The following is a 25210-nucleotide window of genomic DNA, read 5'->3' on the forward strand; positions in this document are numbered from 1 at the left end:
AGAGTCATCTTTGCCTTTTTTGGTAGACATTTTCTCTCATTTTTAAAGGTTTTTATATTATTACTGTATTCCTGTGTATAATTTCAATAAGAATGAAAAAGCATTTTCCCTTATTCATTATAGTTTTTTAGTATGGCAGTTGGAGTACGAAAAAGAAGGAATTTGAGGGTGAACTCCCTTGGACTAAGGACAAAATTGAAGTAATCATCCTAACCAACTTACAACTTTATAATAGACTAATTTTTGAGGGGGTGAAATTTGTAAAAGCTTGGTACAATCATCACCCCCTACCTCTCTGCCTACGTTTTTAGAAAAGGCAATCTTGCTCACCTCTTTGAGGCATCTATTTTTTGATGTCTCAACCTTAAGAAACAGGCTTGAAAACTTGACCCTAGAAATAGACTTTTACTGATAGATGTTCAGTTAGATCCAGAAGTGTTCAGTTGAACTACAAATTGAAGTGCTTGTTCTCCATGGAGAAAAGTTCTTTTCCTGTGATTGTTGGTTGAGGTTCACTGTTTGGTGTCAAAGCCCTCTTGGACCTTATTTTGAACATGTTTATTTTCCATGTACATCGATAAGGTGTCTAAGCATCTCTGTAGAGTGAGTGGCATCTGGGTTACAATTTCGTAGCAGGTGCCTAAAGTTAAGGCACTGCGCTGTGGATCCTGCCCTGGGTTACATTTGAACCTGTGACCCAGAGATGTAAAATTCCCTGTTATATTTCCTGTCTTTTGAGTCATCTAGCTCCATCAAATATATTAATACTGTTGCTAAAAATGTACTGCATATTGACTGCTGACAGGCTAGGCTCTTTTTGGCCATTTGCTTCACATATTACCAAGATTTGTACGTCGGACCTGGCAGTGTTATTCTTTTGTGCTTATATTTCAGGATTAAGTTAAAGTTTTCCAGAAGAAATAGCTGCAATAGAATTAGATTTATGGTTGCATTTTTTAATTTTTCTATTAGTCACTTTTAAAATTGGAGGCGAAATTTTCAGCTGGAGTGAATTCCTTTAATAAATTCCTTTCCTTACAGAATTCCCTTAATAAATTATCCTTCCTCTTGAATGTGAAAAGAAGGGCACTGATTTGTGCTTTGAGATTGCATGGATTAACTTTGGCTTCAGCTTTTCATCTGTTGCATTGATCATATTTAACAAAAGACCTACACAGACAGTATGTTTATCAGGACTGGATGTTAAGCATGCTGTTTCCTGAATTGTAGATAGTAGACATTTTCAGTAAGCAGCCAATTGTATTTTACTTTATTTTATTTAGTGTTACCACATGGGAAGGCTGACAGTTAAAATCTCTTGTGCTCATTTTTCAGGAACAGTGTGTTATATTTATACATTTATATATTAGAAATATTTATGCATCCAGCTATTGGAAAATAAGAGTGTTTGCTTTTCTTAAAGAAAAAAATGACTGGAGTGGGTGGTTTCTGGATGAGAACAATTAATCATGCTCTCCATGTGATGAGTTAGGAGTAATAAATTTCTAATTTGAAAATTTATATAAATAATATAGAATGCTGGTGAATAACATTCACAAATAGAGTTGGATTAACATTTTGGTACTTTTTAAATTAAATGGGCCAATATTAAAGTTCTTTGTTGCTTTAAATTTTATAATTAGAAGTTCTAGTATGTTTTCAAGAGCAGTTTTGGTCTGAGAGTCAAGGAAATGGCATATTCTTTTATTTGGTTTTTTGTTTCTAGAATAGACATGGCTTGGTTATGAGTAAGTTTATTTAATTTTTTGTGTGTGTGTTTCTTCCTCTTCCTCCCCATTTAGCCTTTCATGCCTACCTGAACAAACACACTTTCACTTCCACAATCAATAATTCATTCTGACTTCCAGCATAATTCATATTCCTTGCATTCCTTTTTAGCAACACACACTTGCTCACTCTTATAACAAAAAACATGCATCGTTGTTAGGCACAGAGGTCACCACTGGTGTTGTGTCACAGGTCAAACAAGATCACTTACATTCTTTATCAGGGTCATTTCTTCTCCCTGGGTGGGATATGACCTTTTCTTTTTCTTAGAGAGGAAACAACACAGATGTTCACCACTCCTTGTTCAGAATTTCTGCTGCATCGTTTGCCATCATCTTTCATGTAAACTCACAAAACAACAAGGCATGAATCCCCCATAACTTATCCTGCTAGTTGCATTCATAATTCAAGCAGCAAAGTAACTGCACAGTGTATTTAAGTACAGTCATGATGTATGTAAAAGTTAATTGCCTATTTTTAAAATTTAATTTTAAGACGTCTTCAATATTTATAACAAATATTTATAAAAATCTCATAGTGGTTATTTCTGGATTTTCATAGAAACGCATATATTTTTATGTTGCATATGATTTCACACTTCTTAATATATCTTGATTTATTATTATAAATGTTATTTGTATTTCTTCTTTTTTTTTTTTTTTCCCAATGCTTTTTCAAGGTCATAAAATTTAAATGAAATTATTCTGGTTAAAAATGTTTGCAACTTTTTGTGATGATTTTCTCTCTCTAGCTAAATGAAGCTGTTTTACCATTTTTTTTTCAGCCACAGAAAGGCAATGTTACCAGTATTTCTTATTATTCTTGTGTTTTATTGATCCTAAAAGAAAATAGGGTATTAATTATGCTTTCACCACTGAGTATTCATCTTTCATGGATGAATGAGGTAACACATAAGAAATTCTGTTGGTAATCTTCCCATTCATGACTGAATTTCTTGCCAGTATATGTCAGCAACATCCCACTTCTAGGTAGTTTTATGTCATAAGCATTTCCTAGAACATATGTCATTCTCTATTCTTTTTAGTCCATGCTTGCCCTTTTTGGTTTATTTTTGGTTTTTTTTTTTCAAAATAGTTGGAATAAGAAACTAGCAGTAGGAAAGAAAAAAACAACCAACCAACCAAATCCACAACAAGCCTTTATTCAAAAGTTTCATCATTTCAGGTGCTTTCTTCTGCTTTTTACAAAGTGCTTATTTTTGTTGCATTACAAAAACAGTAGGTGTTTCTAGCTGTTATGTTCACTTGCTTCAGAAAGCAGCATTTCTTATTTGTTTTGAGGCATCAGAGCTACTGAACCTTTTGGGTTTTCTCTTGAGTGCGTGTCTGATACCTGATACAACTCTGGCTACACTAGAAAGTTGCACAGCACAACAGAAACGAATCTCTAGAGCAGACTGGTTGGTGCTGAGAATCTTAGTCTACACTGTGCATGTTTTACTTTGGCCTGGTTCTAGCCTGGTCTGTGCACTGAATGCCCAGCTGCAGCTGGAGAGCATCAGGAGTGCTGCCAGAAGGCATCTTCCAGTCATGTTTCACCCCAAAGGAATCCAATTCTAACACTTTAGAGCTTCAATGTGAACCAAAGCTCAGAAAGTGGGGAGAGACAAGGAGATACAATTCTGGAGTATACTGAGCTCAAATAAAACACTGTGGTAAATGCGTTTTTTTCACCTTAGCATCTTCCTAGGTACAGTAGAAATTCGGTGTATATATACTCCAAGAGCAGAGTTCATTATTTTTGCTCTTATCAACATCCACCTTTTATTCTCATTTGTTCTGTCACCAGATTAGTTTGTCCCTTCTTGCAGTCAGGCAATGAGGATCTCAGTTTCTTATGTTGTTTTAAAGACTGTGTCAAACAAGTTGGGAGTTTTGGTTTACATTTTGAATGAGCTAGGATTTTATTCCTTAACTGAGTATTCACAGAGAAAACAAAGGGAAAAGGAAAAAGATAAGGATCATGGGAGGCTGATGTTTCTTATGGAAAAAAACCCCAAAACAGTACAGCTCAGCCCATGTCTAAAAATTACTGACTCATATAACAAGAATAATTAGGTAAAGTCAGTTCACTGACTTAACAGCACCACCTTATGTTATTATTGTTTGTCTTGCAGTAATACCTAGGTGTTTGTTAAGTTTCACCATTCCATTCATGCTAGAAGTGTGTCTTTTTCCATAGGCCGAGGACAGGAAAGAACTTAATGAGTATGTGAGACAGAAGGAAAAAAGGTCAACCAAAAAACCAGTCCTAATTAATTTTACAAAAGGTGCAGTAGTTATGTTACAATATATTGGCAAGGTGTTGGAAGAGGTTAGGTGTTAGGGTAGTTGAAGTGAATAGGACCAGGCAAACATTATTTTACAGTATTTGCATGGTTACATTCTTAAAGTTGCTTTTTCACTTCAAACCACCCAATAAAGCATAATATATGTATTATATGTTGGGAAATATGTGCAAGTAATTTCATGTGTTTCAGGTGTATTCCACAGCAGAACAGCTGTCTTGCTGAATGGGATTATCAACTTAGATATAGTTAATGGATATTATCATTTAAACTAGGTATTAGCTGTTCTTATAAAACCTGTCACTTTATAAAACAGTGTAGATGAACTCTATGATTTAATTGTGATGTTCACATCACCACAATATAGCACACTTACTTCACATATACACTTCTTGAAAAAATACCTGTGTATGACTTCCTTTTTTACTTAACATTTCCTTAACTTTATCCAGAAAGTTACAAAGGAGTCAAACGTGCCCAGCAGTGCCATTTCCCTTCAGCCAAAGTGTTACATCTTAGAACCATGTGTATTTCTACTCCAAACTTTCTAATACCTTTTTTTTTTTTTTTTTTAATCTCAAGGTTCAGGAGGCACATGCATATAATTTGTCTCTAGTTTTGAAGAAATAATAGTTCATAATATTTTCAATACATTTTTTCATATAAATCAACATTTGTTGTGGAGATTTGATAAGTAATGCTGGAATAGATTGACAAATCATTCTGTTTGGTGAAAATCTAGATGCAAGAATTTGTTGATTTCTGTAAATGGATTAACTATGTGCAACCTTTTAGCACAAAATTATGAAATGCATGTATCTAGAGGAGCAGCAAACTTGTCATCACTCTGCCCAACACTTGCATCACATTATAATCCTGAAAAAGCTTACTGCCTTATTTCCATTAATTTTGGTAACTAATTTTGGCTGTTGCACAGTCCAAATCTTGCAGAGTCCAAGTATTTAATTTTAAAATTTATGTGCTTTGAAAAATTGTATAAGGCAAGAAATATTCTTTCACTTCTTACGCTGTAGATCAGATTTACGTTTTTAGAACTTCCATCAGCTTTGGCAAAATGAAGATTAGCTTGATCCAACTTCTGAAGCTGGGAGCTAAGCCAAGACTCTGGTAGTCAGAGATCTGCAACAGCATGTTGCTGCTCTATTACCTGACACTTTTGGCCCTATTGTTGAGGTTTTTATACACTCTTTTTATTTTCTTGTGTGTAGAGGGCCCATATTTTCTTTTTCTCTGAGGCTGGAATCAGATCCTATTTTCACTTACCATCTTTTGCACATCACTAAAGGCATTATGAAGCAATTCAGAATTCCCTGAACCCAGTTCTACTACTCTGGGCATATGTCAACAAACAAGTGGTTGAGCTGGTTTACCCATGGAAGTTCCCATCTCCTATGACTATTTCATCCTAATTAATAAAACAAGCCTATTTTTTTTTCCGAAATGCAGATGCTTACAAGGAGTAGCCTTTTTTTCACCCCATCAGTTTTCTCAGTACCTGAGCATTTATTCCGAGTGGAAAAAATTTTCATATAATATGCAGGTGTACTGTTGAGCGTTACCCCAGCTATAATCAATCAAAGTATGAATGGTCCGATTATTCCACAAATATTATTTACTGAACCAGTATCTGTGGATTAAGTTTTTTCACAGTCTAACTATCTCTGCTGAAAATATAAATGAATTGTGAAAACAGATGTATTGTTAAGGGAAGCCTCTTCTCTGCTTGTTTCTATACTTGCTCTGAAAGCAATATTTCAATTAATTTATGAAAATGTTACACCTTACAAATTCAAAATTTGCAGAAATGAGTTCCTATTTAGATATATTTTTGAGAATATCATTTTAATGTTACATATTATGAAGCATTTCAAAAATGGCTTTGAAGGCCATAGAAAGGAAGTATGTTCATGTAGATAGCTTAACTACAGAAGAATCTGTATTATTACTTCAGGTAGAGCTATCCACAGAGAGAGAATAATACAGAGGAAACAATGGCTTAGTTTTTACTCTTTCAGCTGTTTCTGCTTTAGTTTTTGCTTGCAATTAAGTGCCTCAGAAATTGTCCCATGGTGAACTTTGATCCATGAGATAAGACGTAATCTTTGCAAATTGAAGGTTATCAAGGTATTTTAGGGATCCGTTTTGTCACACAGAGAAAAGAAATAAAATGCAGAAAGAGAATGGAAAAGTTGGCAAATGGTTTTGTGGTAGTAATTATTGAAGTATTCAGGAAAAAAAAAAAGTTAATTATAGAACACAGTGAAGTGAAAAACCAGAAATGTATGCTACCCTAATTTTCCTATTTCAAATTAAATGGAATAAAAGGCAATGTTGCTAATTATAAAGTATCATGTTGTTCGTTCAGTCAAAAGCATGACAGAACTAGTGGAAAAGCCAGATGCTATAATTTTGCTTTCTGATATAAGTTAATTTAATGTCAGATACTTTAGAAGTAGATATTTTAACAGTGGAATATTTTTAAAAATTGACATTTTTGAGATTTAGTGCTCTGCAGAAAGGGCATTTTTTGTTTGGAGTGGGAGAGGAGGTTTTTTTCCTTCCTCTTTTCTTATTTTTTTCCTTTGGTATCTAGATGCAGTTTTCAACCTTTAGAAAAAATCACAGTTCCTCCCACTTTGTTTCCCTTTCCTCACATCGCTATCGATGCTCATTTTCAGGGAAAGAAAAAGGAAATTAAAGGGATGGGGTGTAGGGAACTTGACACACTTTGCAGGACAACAAGAAATAAACTGAACACCAGCTACTTTTGCAATTTGTTGCAAATGTTTTCAGCTAATCCTCCAAGGCTTTTCCCTTGACAGAATTTCCCACCTCTTTTAGGTTCACTCTGTTGTCAGGGGCCTGTACAGGCGTGTGCTTCAGCTTGACAGGTCACAGAAAGTATAGACCAGCCATTCACCTCCAGCTGCCCCTCCACTCAACTTCCTCTAAGCAATATTGGCTTCTGCAACCAAAAACTGCTTTTTACATATAATGAAATTCACAAGTGCATTGGAGGAAATGTGATTTTTTTTTTCCTGCCCCCACAATTTCAATAGCAGTTTATTCCTTTAAAAGGCAAATTGCAGAAGGGAATAACTTTGAAAGCAAACTGGAAATATAAAGACAGGAAATGAGTCTGTGACTGTATAACAGAGTTCATAAATGGGTCCTTTTTTGGTATGAAACTGGGCTTTTAAAGTAGAAAAATCACCTACTTAACAAAACCATTCGCTGTTTCAGCACTGCAGGAGCATGAAATAAATCCATGTTTCTTTCTAATATATCATTCAGTCTATCAAACTATTTCCAAATGACTTGAGTTCTAGCAGTGCAGCAGAAGGTTCCATACCTCTGCTGGGATGGTGAATTTTTTAATATAATCCTTTGAATTTCCTTGTTCATTCAGGTTTACAAAGATGCCTATAAATCCTCCCTTAATCTGAAAGTGGGGCAAGCAAACTCTTTCTCAAATTACAAGCTACAGACACTCTAACTTCCCTCAGAAACCCCTTTCATTTCTTCTGCAGTGAGAATTTCTGCATTTTAATGCATTCAAACCTATTCTCCTATATAAGTCTCAGAGCATCTGTACATGCTCATTCTACATCAACAGTTATTCAGAATCACAAAGATTGTCCCTTGTCACTAAATTACAGTGCTATCAAGTCAAACAGCACTGATAGAACACCTAAATCACTTTATTAGCATGGTATTAGGAGAAATCCCTTGCCTACACTCTTTAGAGCAGTGTGCAACCATCATAAAATTTCTCTCTAGCTTGACTCCATTTATCAGGTGAAAAATAGGAATAATCAGTTGGTTTTTTGTGTTCCACCCCCTTAATCAATAAATAAAAGACATGTGCACATGCATATTTTCAAACAGTTATGTAAGTTTTAGACTCAAATAACTAAAAAGGTTTCCTAATTTTTCTACTTGAAAAATATTTTTTCTGAACTTTAAGATGAGACACTGCCAAGTATCATTCCCTAGTCCACTGCTCCATCTCTGTTTCTTACTGCTTTATGGGAACAACTTTTCTTCTAATTGAGAAGTTTGAGGAGGAAGGAATATTGCAAATTCTGTTTATGCTAAATGTGAAAAAATGTTGGGAACTTTCGCAGATTTGGGTTGTCTCAGACTGTGTTGTGCATCAGAAGGTGAAAGTGCTGCATAGCAAGTGTACCTCGCAAGCAAATGGAGAATAAAGGACAAAATCATTTTATGCATTAGATGACAAGGGACAATTTCTGGATACACAAAGTGTTTGAAAAAAGAGGTAGTGGTGTATGAGCTGGAGATGGTGTCAGTGTCCTGTTTAGTCCATGTGTCTGAGGCTACCAGCTGTGATGGATGACTGGGTTCTCTGCAGGTTCAGATACTCTGCTTTCAGTAGAACCAGACTTCTGCATGGAACTTTAGAAATCTTTTCCTTTTCATTATGTTTTTCTCTCTCCTTAGAAAGCATCCTTGTGCTCTAAACTATAATTTATTGCAGTAGTCTAAAGATATTGTGATATTACCTTAAGGTATGTAAACATCACACTTAAGATGACTGGGAAAAAAAAAAACCAAACAGGAAGAATATCCTTTATGTCAGAAAATCTCATCTTGGTCTTATTTAGCCTAATCAGTTTTGTGTTATTTTGGGTTGTGGGTTTTTTGGTGGGGTTTTTTTGGTGGTTGTTGTTGTTTGGATTTTTTTGCATGTGTGGCTTTTTTATCCTTGTCAGGAGATATGAAACAGGGATTGATAATTACATTTTCACTCTAGGCAGAGGAACAAAATACACTGTGATCTCAAACCATGATTAGCTACTAAGGAAGAAGATTTAGAAAAATATTGTATGAATGCAGGAGTGGGGAGGAGGGTTCTAATAACAGTTTGGTTTTGGTTTTGTTTTTTTTTTAAATAGTAAAGGTGTCACTATGCTGAGTCATTCTGCTATGTGTCTGAAAATGGCTGATTAAAAAAGCACGAATTGTATTTGATTTGACATTTATTAATGGTCAGCAAAACCTGTGAAGCTATCATATTCCTTCCTCCTTTTAATTTTATTTTTAAAGGAAATTTTATCCATCTGTCATCTTAGAGTGTGGGTATTTTTCCTCTCTTTTGATAGGTTATATAGGAATGGTATTTTCATTATTCTTGTGGATGGGAACTTTAAGAAACATTTTAATTGTCTTCATTGACATATGAATTATATTTTTTTAAGGAAAAAAAGAATGGACTGGATAACATCTTAAACCTATTTAAATGTAACTCTTTTTATGCTGTTTTAGAGGAAAAATGTCATCTCGAGTAAAATAGAATAGACTGAAAACATCTTAAACTTATTTAAATATGATATTCTTTACTGTGTCTTATGAAAAGAGTTTCTTTTTTAAATTCTGAGCCAAATTCCACCATGTTGCAGTCAGACAGTTTACATTAGTTTTAATATTAGTGCAAAATAAACCCTTCTACAATACCTTTTGCATTTAAAAATAAGATACACATAATTACTCCAGGACAATTAAAAACATTTAAAATTTAATAGTCACTACAGTCTTAGTGTTGATTTAAATATTTGTTCATTTTTTTTTTTTAATTTATTTTCAGTATATTCTTATACTTAATTAAGCATGAGGATTTTTGTGAACCTGCTTCCTGGACAGTTTTCCCCAGTGTGTTTGGAATAAATCAACTTAACTTCTATGCATATATTGCATATATGCTAAGTTTTGGATGCTGGAGTAATCTGTATTAGCAGCACTACTTTCTAAATGACTGGTTCTGTTTTTCACTTAAAAGGAGATAACTTAATGTACTGTCTTTCCATAAGATACTTTTATCAGATGTCTAAGGGAATTCAAATTCATTCATGTATAAACTATCACTAGAAATATTTTCAAAGTTGGATAGGCACAGATACACATCTGACTACCTTTCATGCGACTGTCCTCTTGTCCCTCTGTCATTCACTACCCTTAATGCTGCAGGGACACCTGTTTCCAAGACTCTCAGGTGGCCAGCTATGGAAGTGGTCTAAGCCGCTAACATTTCATCTTCTAAGTATATACCAGACAAGGTCAGATACTGCTCTACTGCTCAGACTGCAAAGTCTCAAATGTTATTTCTCACTTACTCTGCTGAAATATACTAATTCATCAAGGTTCAGAGCACAGTTACCTAAATAATGCATCACAGATCATCGTAAGTGAATTGATTTACAGGTTCCCTGATTTGGTCAGCATCAAGTCTGCCTATTTCTTAGGTGAGTCAGAGAAGTGAGCTTAGCTACTTTTTTATTGACTACTGGTCACTGGCTTAACCCATGAAGCATAACTAAAGGGTAGTAGTGGTAATGCTCATCTTAAATCTGTCTGGGACTTGAAAGGCAGATTAAAGTTCACTATGCTTTTCTGCTGTTTGATTTTCCACATACTTTTAAAATTGGGGCCCCTGGTGATAAGGAGAGGGACAGAGTACCTTCTGTGGATGCTTGCACTCTAGCACTTTTAGGTGAAGCTCTCAATTTTGTGTCAACATTTTCAAAATTCTTTGAAGAAATGGAACACAATTCTGAAGGCTAAACAGAGTGATCAGGTCACAAAGCTGTACTCTTTGTCTCTCTGTTTCAGTGGTCATTCTGAACATACAGGAAGTACAGGCAGTACAAGAGCCTCCTCCAATTATCAAATGATAAGCATTTTCAGGCACTCAGATCCAAGGGAGAACTGAAAATATTGAAGGGTAGGAAAGAATTTCCTTTGCTCCTACGTCTTTGAGAGACAGGCCTAAGCTTCCTATTAAGTAGTTTAGGTGGATAACTCCTCCATTTGCCTGTATTTGCGGACTGGGTTTTTTTGATGCTTTTAAAATTCGATGTGTTCTTTATGGAGCCTGCACATCTCGGGAAGAGTATCTGAAGGTGTATTTGGCTTCAGGTGTTTGTCTACAAAGGTTAGACCTCTGCTACCAGAAAGTAAAAATGAGCTTTACAAGGGGTTTTTTTCGTTTGTTTTTGTTGGGGTTTTTTTCAGTTGTTTTTTTATGTCCAAACCTTTAAATTTTTTTAAGTTCTCTCAGACATCAGGGAAATCTGTAGTTCTGTGGCTTTATGTATTCTAAAAGTTCACTTCCAATCAATTAAGCATCATATTTTGGCAGGACTATGCTCCTAACTTGTAACTTGATTAACAAAATTCCCAAGCTAGCCTTAGTTCAAGCCTGGATTTCTCACATAAGTCTTCTTCAAGAATATTATTCCACATCTATTTGCCAACTACTTTCTTCTGACCTTCCTGTTGTTGAAGCCTTTATCCACCCTTGAGAAGGCTTGCAGATCATCTTGCAGATTTCCCTGGACATGCATTATCTCCTACGCTCCAGGCTTTGTTCCCTCCTGTAACCACCCTGGTTTCCCCACCCAGCAGTGCTATGAACTCCTGGGCTTCGGGACACATTCTCTTTCCAAGTGTCATTAACTTGGATGCTAGGTGGATAGTTTAGCTGTGTTTTTCAATGTTATTCTTTCAGAGATAATGTTTTTTGTTTGTTGTTTTTTTCTTTGAAGTAAGAACCATGATTATGGTAAAGCCCGATAAGGAAAAAAAATAATTTTTGTATTTTGGGTTTTGCTTCTCATGATTTGTGCTGAATGAGTCCTGGAAGAAAATATCTATGTAGAGACAGAAAAAGGAAGATGAAGTCAAAGATTCTATTCTATAATTAGGCTTTCATGATGAAATAAATAGAATGGATTAATGAAATTTAGCCTGATTTTTCAGAGGACCTTCAAAATTCTGTTCTTCACCAACACGAAACATAAGTGAACATTTTCTTGAATCACAGACTAACGATATCAACTGAAGACCACCTTCAAAACCTCCATGCTGTTAATGAGGCTTTGGTGAACATAGAGAAGGAGCATGTCTTGAGCTGTAGTGCTTTTCAACTGGCTGCATATATAACTTTGAGAACAATTTACATGAGAATGATATTAGTGTGGCCCTGGACATTTCAGGAATTACTTTTTAGAGCTGGGTGGGAAGTCCAGAGGTTAATAGTGAGTTATGGTTATTTCTGAAATTCTTAAGTCTTTTGCAGTCTAAGAACTTTGTTAGGGGCAAGAAAAATCACCCTAAATAGCTCTTTGCCCCCCCAAAAATTCTTCAAAAAGATTGATTTTTATCTCAAGAAATATAACTGAGGGACTGTGGCCTTGGAGTATCCTGATAATCAGTTCAGGCAGGAATTGAGTGTTTTAGATTAGGTAACTCTTCCTGCTGAGGTCTCTTGCCCCAGAGTGTCTGTTAAGCAGATGAAGAAAAGTTACTGGAACTCATTTTTCTAGAAGAATGTCTTCACATTTCTTCACTTTAATTGGTTACCTCAATGCACAATAACAAGATATTGAGAATAGTGTTCAGAAGCTGCTGCTCTTGATCCCCTGTTACCTCTTTGAGCTGTCTCATTAAGGAGAGGATGGGACTACAGACACAAGTCAGTTCAGGATTTCACCCAGTGGAACATACTAATTTTAACAAATGTATTTTTCTCTAGTTTGCCGGTCCTTCTGGTTACTTTCTTACATCTGTCATCTGCTTACATTTTTTGCGAGTGTTTATGTGAATCTAGCTGAACCTTAAAGAATTGCAGATGTATATGTATTTTTGAGAAAGGCATGCCTATCGTTCCTCTTTGAGTTAAATGGTCTTTCAAATATCCTTCAAATACATAATTCTCCCTATGGAAAAGCTTTATGCAGCATGAGAGTATTTCTTCATTCAAGCTAGGCCATGGTTATAGCACTGATAATACTTAGTTAAGTAGAAACTGTAAGAAAAGTTCTGCGTATATGATTTCTTGGATATCCCCCTATGTGTAGATCATCCTCATATTTTTCATTTCATATACATTCAGTTAGCTGAATGCATTTCCTTGTCCACTACACACAATTCCATTGGCTTCGCTTTCTAATGTAAAGCATTCTTAGGAAAGTTCATAATTGTGCTTTCATTGTTTATGGTTGTATCATTCTGAGAGGCTTTTTCTGAGCTTCAGTCATGTCAGATTCTTAAAAACAACAGCATCAAAAAGATGAAAAGGGGTGAGAACAAAATTAAATGAGCAAATGAAAAAATCTTGAGAAAGGAAAACGAAAACCTAAGTATAACATCCGCTTAGAATTAATCCCATTTTAACATGTTATAGAGACTTATGTGAAACTTGATGATGGCATTATTTTTTCCTATTTAGAGCTGAATGCAGTCTCTAATCCTTTTATGTTTCTAGATTTATGGGCAAAAATGCCATACCAATATAGGTAGGCATCATACAATATTTAACTCTGAATTCAGATGTTATTGAAACTTTAGTTTATTATTTTACTCAGATTCTGGAAGCAGAAGTGAGATGAAATTGCAAGAAGCTCACAGTAAAGCTTACCATAAAGTCATCGAGGGAGGTTTAAGGAAGCTGAAACATTGGCAACAAATATGTTTTGATTTAGTGTAGCATCTGTGGTTTTCAGCAGGTAGCTGGTATTTTGCATATATTGTCTTTGTCCTCTACATATTTTCAAAGTTTCTCAAATCTAATTATGAGTAAGAAATAAATAAAAAAAAAAAGGAAGAGGTACTATGTCTCTGTACATTATAGCATTCCACGTAAGTCACTTCCTGGGAGGAATATTTTGATATTATATCGGTGCTACAGGTTTGCTAATGAACACTCAAATTAACCTTTTTATTATTAAATCTAAGAGATTTATAGCTTTGAGTTCCAAGCCCCCTGCCATCAGCAGGGAGACCTTCCACTAGACCACGTTACTCAGAAGCCCATCCAGACTGGTCTTGAACACCTTCCAGGGATGGGGCATCTATAATTTCTCTGGGAAACCTGTTGCAGTACCTCACCACCCTCACAGTAAAGAATGTCTTCCTTATATGTAATGTAAACCTACCCTCTTTCAGTTTAAAGCCATTCCCCCTTGTCCTATCTGTACATGCCCTTGTAACAAGTCCCTCTCCAGCTCTCTTGCAGGCCCCTTTTAGGTACTGGAAGTCTTCTCAAAGCCTTCTCTTCTCCAGGCTAAACAACCCCCAGCTTGGCTTGTCAATAACTTTTGATATCAGGTTGTTGAGCTGCTGAGTATAAGCTGTTGACTGTTTGTTTGCCAATAAGTCAACAAAACATTGACTCAATTCACAGGAAAATCATGACTCAATGAGAGAAAAATTACTTAGGTAAATTAGTGGTAAAAACAACATGTTTCTAACTAACCTTGTGTCTGTCCTTTTATATACCTTCTTTTTTAAAAAAATCATTCTAAAACATCCTCTGGTGTCAGATGGCAGATTTTATAACAGAGAGCTGACCACAATTTAAGCTGTTCAGCAATTTCTAAGTGTCAGTAAAACAAAACCACTAGCAGATCTTTGCACACTAATGCAGACAGAGTTTCTGAAATACAGGTGACCCTTGATTTTTCTTTCTTTCAGTAAATTCTGGTAGCACATGGGGTGACAATGTGTGCTGCATATCCTTTGAGCACATCACAGAACTGGCAGCTGGGAGTGGGGTTGGCTGTAAGTCTTTGTTAACACTGACTCTGGTCTGCTCTGGGACAAGCACTGCCAGCCCTGGTGTGATTTAGAAAGTCTTGAAAGGTTGGGGTTATGGAGGCCTGTCTCCAGTTACATCCACTCTGCCTTAGGCTCTACCTCTGTTTCCTTACGGGCAGGATCATGACCCAGAATATCTGTGGTGTGAGCAGATTGTCTTGATACTTGATACTTGATGTCTGATGCCCAGCACTATCCTGAGGTAGCTGTGTAATTCTTGAAAAACAACTTAGGAGTGCGTTTGTGTGCATCTGTCCCTGGGGGAATATTGCTGGTTTATGCTTTACGTTATTTTATACCTGGGATGGAGAGCAGACAAGAATCTGATCCTTTTGTTAACATTTTAATTTTTGTATTAGCATATAGGCAAAATATGCATGTGGTAAGGCAAAAAGCAGAGAGTCGTTCTGACAGGTTCTTAATATTTTGTTGGGCATCTTTGTATTGTTTTGACTTATCTGAATTAATGAAGCTAAGATTGAATCAAATGATGCTCAAGATGCATTTGCAAGCTGATGTCCTAATATTTAATAATGGACAACTGATTAAATTCTCTTCCTAACCCACTTTCTGCCACTCACTAAAATTGTGAGGAAGCAAAAAAGAGCATTTTGAAAAACTGAGTAGATAGAAAGTGCTGTACTATAGTTGTTGTTTTAATACTAAGGGGATACTATATCACATCAAAGCAACTCATGTTGAATTTGAAGTGTGTTGGAAACAATGATTTTAAGACACTCACACAAAAATACCAATTGCTGTGGGCAACCAACTGTGCAAATCAGAGAATTGCTGCATAAATTCTGGCATTGTCAGTCATTCTTGTTCAAAAGCATGACCACAAAAACTGAAGTAATACATACCAGCAAAAGCCTACCGAATTAATATTTGGGGAACCTATGCTAGAGAAATGACTAGCCAGTATTTGCCAACTTCATCTTCTCTTAGCAGGACCCCAAACAGCCAGCCTGTGTCACTCATCACATGAGCTCCAGGGCAGACTGTCCATTTCCTCTTTATCCTATTATATTTTTTAAAGATGAAATAAATTGCTTGAAACAGATCCTAATCTCTTATCAATAGGAGAAATAATTGGCTTTGATTCCAGCTTCTAGAAATAAGTATGATGTTATGATTTTCCTGTCAGCAAACACATTTTTAAGGCGGGAAATACTCTAAAACTAGGCGAGAGAGATGAAATCAAGCGGAAATGCATTCCTCACAGGAGATAGGCTAGTTTTTTTCTTCTTTTCTTTTTTTTTTCCTAAGCAGTCATTAAAATCTGTTTCTGAAATCTTAACTTTATCAACTGCAGATAGGAAGGTGGAAATATGTGTGGAAAAATTCTTGTTTGAGTTAGTTCCATTTTCCCATAACTCCAGTTGGGATGCATGATAAAATTATCAATGAAACGTCCTAATTTGATCCTTAACCAAAGGGATGTTGTCCTATGAATCATCTGTGTTTGTGGGAGGCAACACTGAAGCTAACAGAGCAGGAATGGGACCCAGATGTTTTCTGGGAATCTGGTTGCACTGTAGACTGTGTGCATTACCTAACGTAGGCGACCATATGGAAGAAAAGGTTGGAAACATCCCATTACAAGTCATATATCACTGAGCTGACAGCAAGGATTTCAGCTTATTTTTATTTAAATCATGAAAGCAGCTGCTCAGCTGTCCAGCTGTATTAAATTTAACCCTTTTTCTGTCAAGTGAATTTTGCTTATGAAATGGCAGCCAGAGAGTTTGTTGCGCTTGCAGAAATACCCAGGTCACAGGGTGCTGCCATAACCCTTGCCCCATCCAGCAGGACACCACTAAGGTTGGCAGAACCTGCCACTGGATGACAGTGTAGCCACTCAATACACCTGGACTTCATCACACACCATTAGACCTCTTCACCTGCAGAGGTTACAAGGAAAGGCCACATGCACTGTATAAAGGGAGTATTTGTAGATTTTTTTTTTCCCTTTTGTTGCATACCTTTGGAATGAGTAATTGCAAATATTTATTTTCATTCTTGTACCCTTCCTTTTAATATTTTTCTTTTCTGATATTATTGATTCTTTCTTTCCTTAATTTTCTTTCCTCTTCTTTTTTTCTATTTGTTTATCCATCCCCTGTAGCCTCTCTTCTTAACTCTTCTCTCTCCTGGTCCTTCTCCTGGCTCTAACCTTTTTCTTTTCTGTTCTCCCCCCCTCCTATTGTTTTCTCTCTGTCACTAGTACATAAGATGCTCTGAGGCATTGTCCCTTCACTACTTCTTTGTCTCATTATATACACTGCATATTCTTTACTGTGGGGTTTTTTTAAGTATTTGATCTTTCTGTAGATTTGATGTTTATCTAAAAGGAACACTTCGTTTGCAGAAAGACTTTCCATCAGGAGGAAACAATCTTTGGCTTCCAAATCAATCCTTCACCACATGTGTCTCAAGTAACTTATTGATTTGTTATTTTTTAGCACTCTTTTGTTAAAGAAGGAGAAGCCTAACAGTTACAGTTAAGTAACAGCCATACAGTAAGTACAGACTTTAATTTCCTGTGTAGAAATCTGTAGAAGAAATATAGGGAGTATCTAGCATAATACTAAACCAGATTAGTACTTTTGGCATGCTGACACATGCTGAAGTAAGTTTGTCTCTTACTGTTTTGGAGGCTATATGCTTTATTGTGTGCTATGTCTGCCCTGCTCACCTCCATGCCAGAGTCCTCAGTTTTTCTGTCAGAGCATGGAAGTTTTCTTATTTTTCATCCTTCATGTTTTATATTCTAGTCATAGTCCCTTAAGTCTACAAAATATTTTAGAAGGATTTCTCCCACATCTGTCATTGTGAAGCTTTGGCATAATGAAATGGTGTGCTTACATTAGCATTTCTTTTTGATACAAATATTTATGTCCAGATTAATTCTCTCTTCCTTAACATAGTGGAAACACAAGGAATTTAACAGCAATTGCTTCCAAATAGTGCCTTCACTCAGTTACTGCCAGAGAGCTCCTGATGTAAACACAGCCCATAAGCTCCAATCCAGGCACTAAGATGTGACTCAGTAACAGCGTTAATAACTAGTTAGCTTTAGAAAAGAGGTAGAATCAAGAACTGAGATCTTCCAGTCAGGATAAGAGCAACAGAAGGTGTTGCACCTGACCATAGGAAAGTTCTTCATACCCAGGTACTGTGAAAGGCAGACAAAACACTGCCCTCTTGCTGAAGTAGCTTCTGTAATAACGCTCTCTCAGTAATTCCATGTGATTTCTCCAGTTCCTGGAAGTTCAACTTTCTTGTTATTCAAATGAAATCATTATTTTTTGCTCTCTTTTCTTGTTTCCACTTCCATTTCTGTCTGCTTAGGCTATTCTTCTGAGACACACAGATGTGCCTAGGATATTATTTTCATACCTAGAACAGGTGGTCTTTTCTTGCTAAAACCTACTGTTCTAACCTTCTGAGATTTCCTCATTGTTTTATCTAGTTCACACTCATCCACTGTGTATAAGGTAAGGTTTGAATCTCTCTGTTCCTTAAAACGTCCTTGCTTTCCAAGTAATAATCCAATCGCTAGCTGTAGTTATCTCCTGGACACTTCTGATGGGGGATTCATGACATACTGATCCCCCTCCTGCCAAAGCAGCTTTTCTTTCCTAGTGCAGCAGTGTCATCTCTGTGTCTCTGGTAGCATCTGCTCCTTTCATGAATACACCATGACTTGGATCTGTGGGTAGACTCTGATCTGCTCTGATGGCATATCTTGACCAGCTTGACTTGCAACCAAAATATGCCTAGAGTATTATGTTCCTTCAGAGGACATATGGAAAAGGTTTAAGGTTTTTCTGAAAAGTTTTGCTTCTTGAAAATATGGCAGTTTTGGTGAAAACAGTTGGTTTTTACTTGCTATCACACAATATTCTCTTACTTTCCACAGAGTTATGTTCGCATTATTTAAAATCAGTTTTCTGTTATAAAGGACTTGTCTTTACAGACATTTGAAGTTACATCATCTTATTTTCCTTCCCAAACTTGATGTCTTTCGGGTAGGTTGTGCAGGTTGATATATCCCTAAAGTTTCTGTTTTTATCTAGGGATGCAAAATTCTTCAAATCTCTGTTGCTCAATCTGATAACATGTTCTTTCTCACTTGTTTACCATTTTTTATGTAAATCTAAGGCCTCAGACTAAGCAGTTTCAAGGAGCCACTATTTGTTCAATATTTAGTCACTAGGGTTTTTTTTGGTTTATCTCTTAAAAAAATGATCCAAGTTCTTGACTGACATTTTTCTAGTTATTTACCACAATTTTAGATAGTGCAGCTGAACTGGAGAACTTAAATTCTTCATTTTGCCTTTGACTCTCAAGGAGCTATGTGTTTTCTTTTTCTTAGCCTCTCATATGTGTTTGCTAACTGAACTAGTATCAGACCTTTGTGATTAAGACAAGGAAGGTAATTATTAATATGCATGCTAATGTAAAAGACAGTGCAGAGAGGAAGGGGAAGTTAGAGAAGTCTGTCTCCTTTTTTACATGGATTATGATATATCTGTTTAGGCAGCTAGATGTCTTTCAGGCTAGGCTGTCTTGGCACTTTCCAGGGCTGCCTCTTGTGGAAGAAATTGGGGCTCCTTCTGTAGCACAAGAGGCTATTTTAAGTCCTGGAGTCTTAACACAGAATTCAGCAAAGGAATTTTACCTGACTTTGCTGGGAGGTCCTCCAGGTGGCAATGCAGACAAACTAACAGGTCAGAGCTTGAAAATATAGTACTGAGAAGATCTAAAGTTTAGATTACCAAAGTGGTCATTTTAATTTTGTTTAATGTGAAATGTTCACATTTGGACAGGACTGATAAGTTCACCTGAATAAGAATTGAGCACAAAATGAAGGGAATAAATTTGGTTTATGTAATTCCATTAACATTACTAGTTACTAAGATTAGAAGATTAGATATTATTAATGTTTAAAAAAAGCCTTAAACTAACACACAAGTTACATTAAAGGCAGTAAAATTAGTCACTTTTTTTTTTTAATGGTGCCATTTATTACTTGGGGAATGAATACAAAATGCTACTGTTATGATTTCATGTCATCTGTACCAATTTTACAGAAATAAAAATATGTGTATAATTAGATGGAGATGTAACTGATTTAAAAATTTTAACCCTCAGGAAAAAAACCAACTAATATGTTTAAACAAAATTTTCAGACAATGAATTTCAGTGTGCTTATATATTGTGATTATTTATTTATCAAAAATGTCTACCTGGTGATGTTTCATGTTCTAATTCATAAACTTTAGTTTGCAAGAAAGCCAAAATGAAAGTCTTAACAGGAAGAAAACAAAAACTCAACACTAAGTTACATAAAAGCTTTAAATAAGATTTTTCTCTGTACTTGTTATAGCAATGTTGCAACACCAAGCAAAAATGAAAACAATCTCCCAGTGCCAACCTACAGGAATTGATGACTTAAGTGACTATTACTTTTTGTGATTCTGTGGAGAGGTGATTAACTCTTGAAGCAGTCACTATGTCCATTCCTTAGATCACCAACCTGGCAAGATTGCTTTGTCAGGGAAAAGAATTTTAAAGCGGTTTAACTTTCTCAGTGAGACTTATATTCCAGATGCTCCAATTTGAAGCTACCTGTAAACCTTCTTCATTAAAAAAAAAAAAAAAAAAGGCATCTCATCTTCTGAAGTTTTATGAAGGGATATCTGATTTCTTAAAGAATCTTTTTTTCAACCTGATTCACCATCTGTTTGAACTGCAGTACTAGGTTCTTGCATGAAAGGAACAAATATCTCACTTTAAATTGGCCACTCAGGTGGCTAGTATTGATAAAGCCCCACACAACTTTTTTGATTTGAAGATTTGGGGGTTTTTTCCTAAGATACAAAAATTTAGGATTTATAGCTTAAGTTTACTCCATTACTTTTGTTTTTCTGAAATGTTGTACCTGTTTATGTAAATTGGTTTGGATTTCACTTTTACTTGTAGTTCCATGCCACACTGCTATTCTATCTGTACAGAAAACCTTTCAAGGAAATGTTCCTGACATACATGTTTTGTTTTCTGTCTTATTTTTCTGTATCTGTTAATTCAAGTGCTGCTTCAGCTAAACATTCCACAGAGAAATGTACACAAAATTTTTATGACAAATTACCAGGCCACACAATTATTTACAGAAAGCACACAAATATTTCAAGGGATAATTAATTTATGTGAATATAATAAAGACAAAAATTAATTATGTGAATTACTAAAATGCTGTGTAATTTAGAAATGTTCCTCCTAGAAAATTTCAAAGCACACTCTAAGGTACATATAATCACTTGAAAAATTCTGATATGGAAAATATGTTTCTATTTCGTAGTATGTTTTTAGATTTTAGCAAGAGCATAACGAGAAAAGCTGGCTCTTACACCCATGAATTTGAGGAACTGTAATACCGTTCTATGTGTGTGCCTTTGAGTGCCATTATGGCTTCTCAGATATTTTCTTGTTTTGTATAGAGCTGTTGTAGATTTTGCCATTTTATTACAGACTAATGCAATACATTTAGGGAATATTTTTAACTTCTATTATATAATATTTTTAGCTTCTGTTATATTCCGCTAGTTTTTCTGGACAAAATATTTGTTTGTTTAGTTTCTTATCACTGTGGGAACTGAACTTGTTTCAGAAAGTTCTTCCAGTCATGCATTTCTAATACCCCTAGCCCATGAAACTCCTGTACGTTTGTGTTTCATATTGTGGAATTGATATATGTAATGCATTTTGTGTGTGTGTGTGTGTATACATATAATATTCTCATCACTACAATGCCTGAGTATTCAAGTTCTAAATTGAACCACCACGTCCACTTTGCATAGAGGTTATTTGCAGTGCCCATATTGCACCCTACCTGTCAGCTTCTCATTTGCACTTCCTACTCTGTCTGTTGGGGGTCTTATTTATTTTGTCTTTTGTGTGTTTCTTTTTGATCAAGATGCTACTCTCCTTCCACTATGAGCCAAGCTTGTTGAAATGACCTAAGTTTTTACTGACAGTTTCCTGGTAGGCTTTCAATGACATACCCATTTAAAGTAATGGAATCATTTTTGTCCCTATTCAAAGAGAACTTACCAGTTATAAGGTGGTTTAATGATATGACTATATAAATCCTTAATACTGTTTTCATTTGCTAAATTCTTTCTGACCTGGTTTTTTTTTTTTTTCCCTCATAATTTATTCTGATATATTATCACTATCCACATATTTATAGATTTGGTTCAATGTGTGCTTTCCAAGAAGGGAGCTGGGTATGTGAGAGGTGAAGGGCTGATACAGGATGCAAATATGCATGTAGTTCCTACAACAGGCGGGATGCCAGGCTGGGCAGTAGTACACAAATACCATCAGAGGTTGCCACAAGTAGCTCTGGTTAAAGGGGAGAGCAACAAAATAAAGTGATTGAAGAGGGAGGAACTAAAACCAACAGGAGTTTATTGTTTATTTTTATGGCTGTTGGTGGTGCGATTCTTGGTGTAATAGCAGGATATCAAGTGAAACAATGAAAAGAAAAAAAAAAAAGAGAGAACTAGGAAAGGAATAATAACCATCAGTATGTGAGGAGCATTTTCCTCAGGAGAGCAGCAAAAATGGAATTATGAGAGTTCTGCTGCTGTTCTGGGGAAGAGTAAGTGTTCATTGTGCTTTATATGTTTGTTATCTGTCCCAGGAGCATGTTTTTATATCTTTTTAATTTTTGTAAGCTTAATAGGTCACACACCAATATACCAATGCTGCTGACCTCTTAACTTTTTATTATCTCTTTTAACATTAAAAAGATAGTACTGACTTGATATATGAGTAAATAGGCTTCCTTTTGCCACTCTTCCTCTGTGAATATTTGATTTATTCTGAATGGTACTTTTTCCACCATATGTTTGACCTCCTTTTTCTTCAGGCTAAATATCCCCAGCTCCCTCAGCCACTCCTCATAAGACTTGTCCTCTAGATCATTCACGAGTTCTGTTGCCCTCTGGACTCACTCCAGCATCTCAATGCCCTTCCTGTAGTGAGGGGCCCAAAAGTGAACACAGCAGTCAAGGTGCAGCCTCACCAGTGTCACGTAGGGGACATGATCACTGCCTTAGTCCTGCTGGTCATGCTATGTCTGAAACAAGCCAGGATGCCATTGGCCATTGGCCTTCTTGGCCTCTGGGGCACAATATTGGCTCATGGATAGCTGGCTGCTGACCAATACCTCCAGCTCCTTTCCTGCTGGGCAGATTTCCAGACTGTAGTACTTCATGGGGTTATTGTGACCCAAGTGCAGGACCTGGCACTTGGCCTTGTTGAACCTCGTACAGTTGTCCTCATCACATTGACCCAACCTGTCCAGATTCCTCTGCAGGACCCTCCTGCCCTCAAACAGATCAAACATTCCCATTTATCTTGATGAAGTCTGCAAACTGACTAAAGGTGCACTCAATTCCCTCATCCAGATTGTTCATAAACATACAAAACAAAATTGACCCTACTACTGAGCCCTGGGGAGTTCCACTGTGACCGTCTGCCAGCTGGATGTAACTCCACCAACACTCTTTTAGAGACCAGGCATCCAGACAGGTGTTTTTACCAAACAAAGAGTATGTCCATGTAAGCCATGAGCAGACAGTTTTTCTAGGACTACTCAATATTTATGCCAAAGAATGTTCCCAGTCAACAAAGCTGTAAATTTCCATCTGATTGTATCAGCTGAAGAATCAGGGTGTTTGGGTACTGTTAAACCTGTGTGTGCTTTTGACTGGTAACCAGTAGGTGTAAAACGTGCTGTGTTAGACTTGATGGACAAAATAGGCTCAACTGGACTCAAGAGAGGAGAGGCAGCTCTTGGAGGCTTCTCAGGGACTGCCTTCCCAAAAGTTGTCAAGTACCTTGTCAGGTTTTTACAGGGTAGATATCTGAATTACAATAGGATGTCTTCATACAAGGTTAAATGTATGTTTGACATAAATATAATAGAAAATTGTGTTAATAATATGATGCAGGCACCTCAAGGATTTGTAACAAGATATGATCTGTAGCAAAAGCAGAATTCATATGGAAATAGCCAAATTATTTTGATTAATAAATTTATTGCATAAAATGTGTATATTACAGAAAAGTTGAAATGTGCTGAATATAATTAGTATAAAAAAGTATATCTAAACATGCTTACATAAACATAACAAAGATTTTCATGGAGATAAATCATTTACAACTGCATTTTTTAGTGCAAAAAAAACCCAAGACAAAAGAGGACTCAAATCTAGAACTGTATCTTTTAGGTTGATAAATTCTTCCTCCCCTCATCTCAGTAACAGGCTTCAGTCATATTAATCCCACACAATAGTTTCAGTGCATTTTGACAGAATAATGATAGATGTATATGTCTTTATGCTTATTTCCTAATTCTAGGTATATATGTCATACTACAAATCTTATTTCATTTTTCATTCTGCACAACTCCCTGATTAAGGTTTTGCACCATCAGAATGGAACTCTTATTTGATTTGGTTTTTTAAATTACTATTTCCCACATATATGCTTCCTAAAGAGAACATGGCTTTGTGGAGATAAAATCATTTATATAGGTCTGATTGGTTTTGCGTATGTTTTTTTACTCTAAAAGTGGTGATCTATGTTAAATATATATGAATAAATGTTACTTCTTTCTCTCACACATTTTCCAGACAATTACATTTCAGTACTAAGTATAAATTCACATTGGAATCAACACACTTGGAATCCATAAGACTGACAAACCACTGGACAAAATTACAAAACTATAAAAACCAAAATTTTCATTTTACGATCATTATGTGTTCTTGTTATGGATATATGTGGGAGAACAACTTTATAATGAGCCCATTCAGTTTTGGAAACTCTACATAGGAATTTCCAATGTAGCCTTTACCAGTTGTTGCAGCCTTTTGGAAGATCCCAGAGCCCAGCTCACCCTGTGTGGATGGAGTGAAGTGCCAGGAGTCATCCTGCATGCTACGGTTGCCCAATATTTTAGCATGGCTTGTAGCCGGATAACCACATTAAAGCATGTTGATCCAGTTTCCCTTCATGGATTAGAATCAGCCATGTAAGACAGTCCCACACAAAGCTGCTAGCTACAGCTAGAAAAAAACTATGCATTTAAATTAAATGATTGTGTGGTTTTAGTTAATGAAAAACTGATATTTGTCCATTCAAAAAGACAATGTCTGTGTTCAGACTTGTTTGGGTCTTTTTCACTTTTTGCTCTGCTCCTGAATGCATTTACACAATATTGCAGACTGTGATAAGTTTTTTGCAGTCTATGGGTAGCTCAGTCATTTCTCTGGTTAGTGACAGGTAGAGGTGGGGTTTTTTAGCCAGTTAGCTGCTTCTTTATTCAAGAAATCTGTTCTCTCTGATGGTGTCATTATGGCATCAGTAGTAAATCCCCTTAGATACAGACTCACC

The 25210-nt window shown here is 36.0% G+C and overlaps 1 protein-coding gene across 3 annotated transcripts in view; it reads left to right on the top strand.

Annotated features, from left to right (window-relative positions):
• The window catches only part of AGMO (alkylglycerol monooxygenase), a 184338-nt gene that overhangs the window by 144135 nt on the left and 14993 nt on the right, over window positions 1-25210 (top strand). The window contains exon 13 of one of the 3 annotated variants that reach the window (XR_007630955.1): window positions 10748-10859. The exons of 1 other annotated variant lie outside the window; for it this stretch is intronic. Coding sequence is in view for 1 of the 2 variants with exons in the window: in XM_050332758.1 (XP_050188715.1) it covers window positions 17200-17229 (30 nt within the window). In the remaining variant the exon portion in view is untranslated. Of the gene's footprint in view, window positions 1-10747; window positions 10860-17199; window positions 17257-25210 lie in introns of all 3 variants that reach the window. One more of the 3 variants, XM_050332758.1, reaches the window with a different exon arrangement.

This window comes from Myiozetetes cayanensis, unplaced genomic scaffold (genome assembly GCF_022539395.1).
Source record: "Myiozetetes cayanensis isolate MyiCay16 unplaced genomic scaffold, myiCay2020 scf1, whole genome shotgun sequence".
Lineage (NCBI taxonomy): Eukaryota > Metazoa > Chordata > Aves > Passeriformes > Tyrannidae > Myiozetetes > Myiozetetes cayanensis.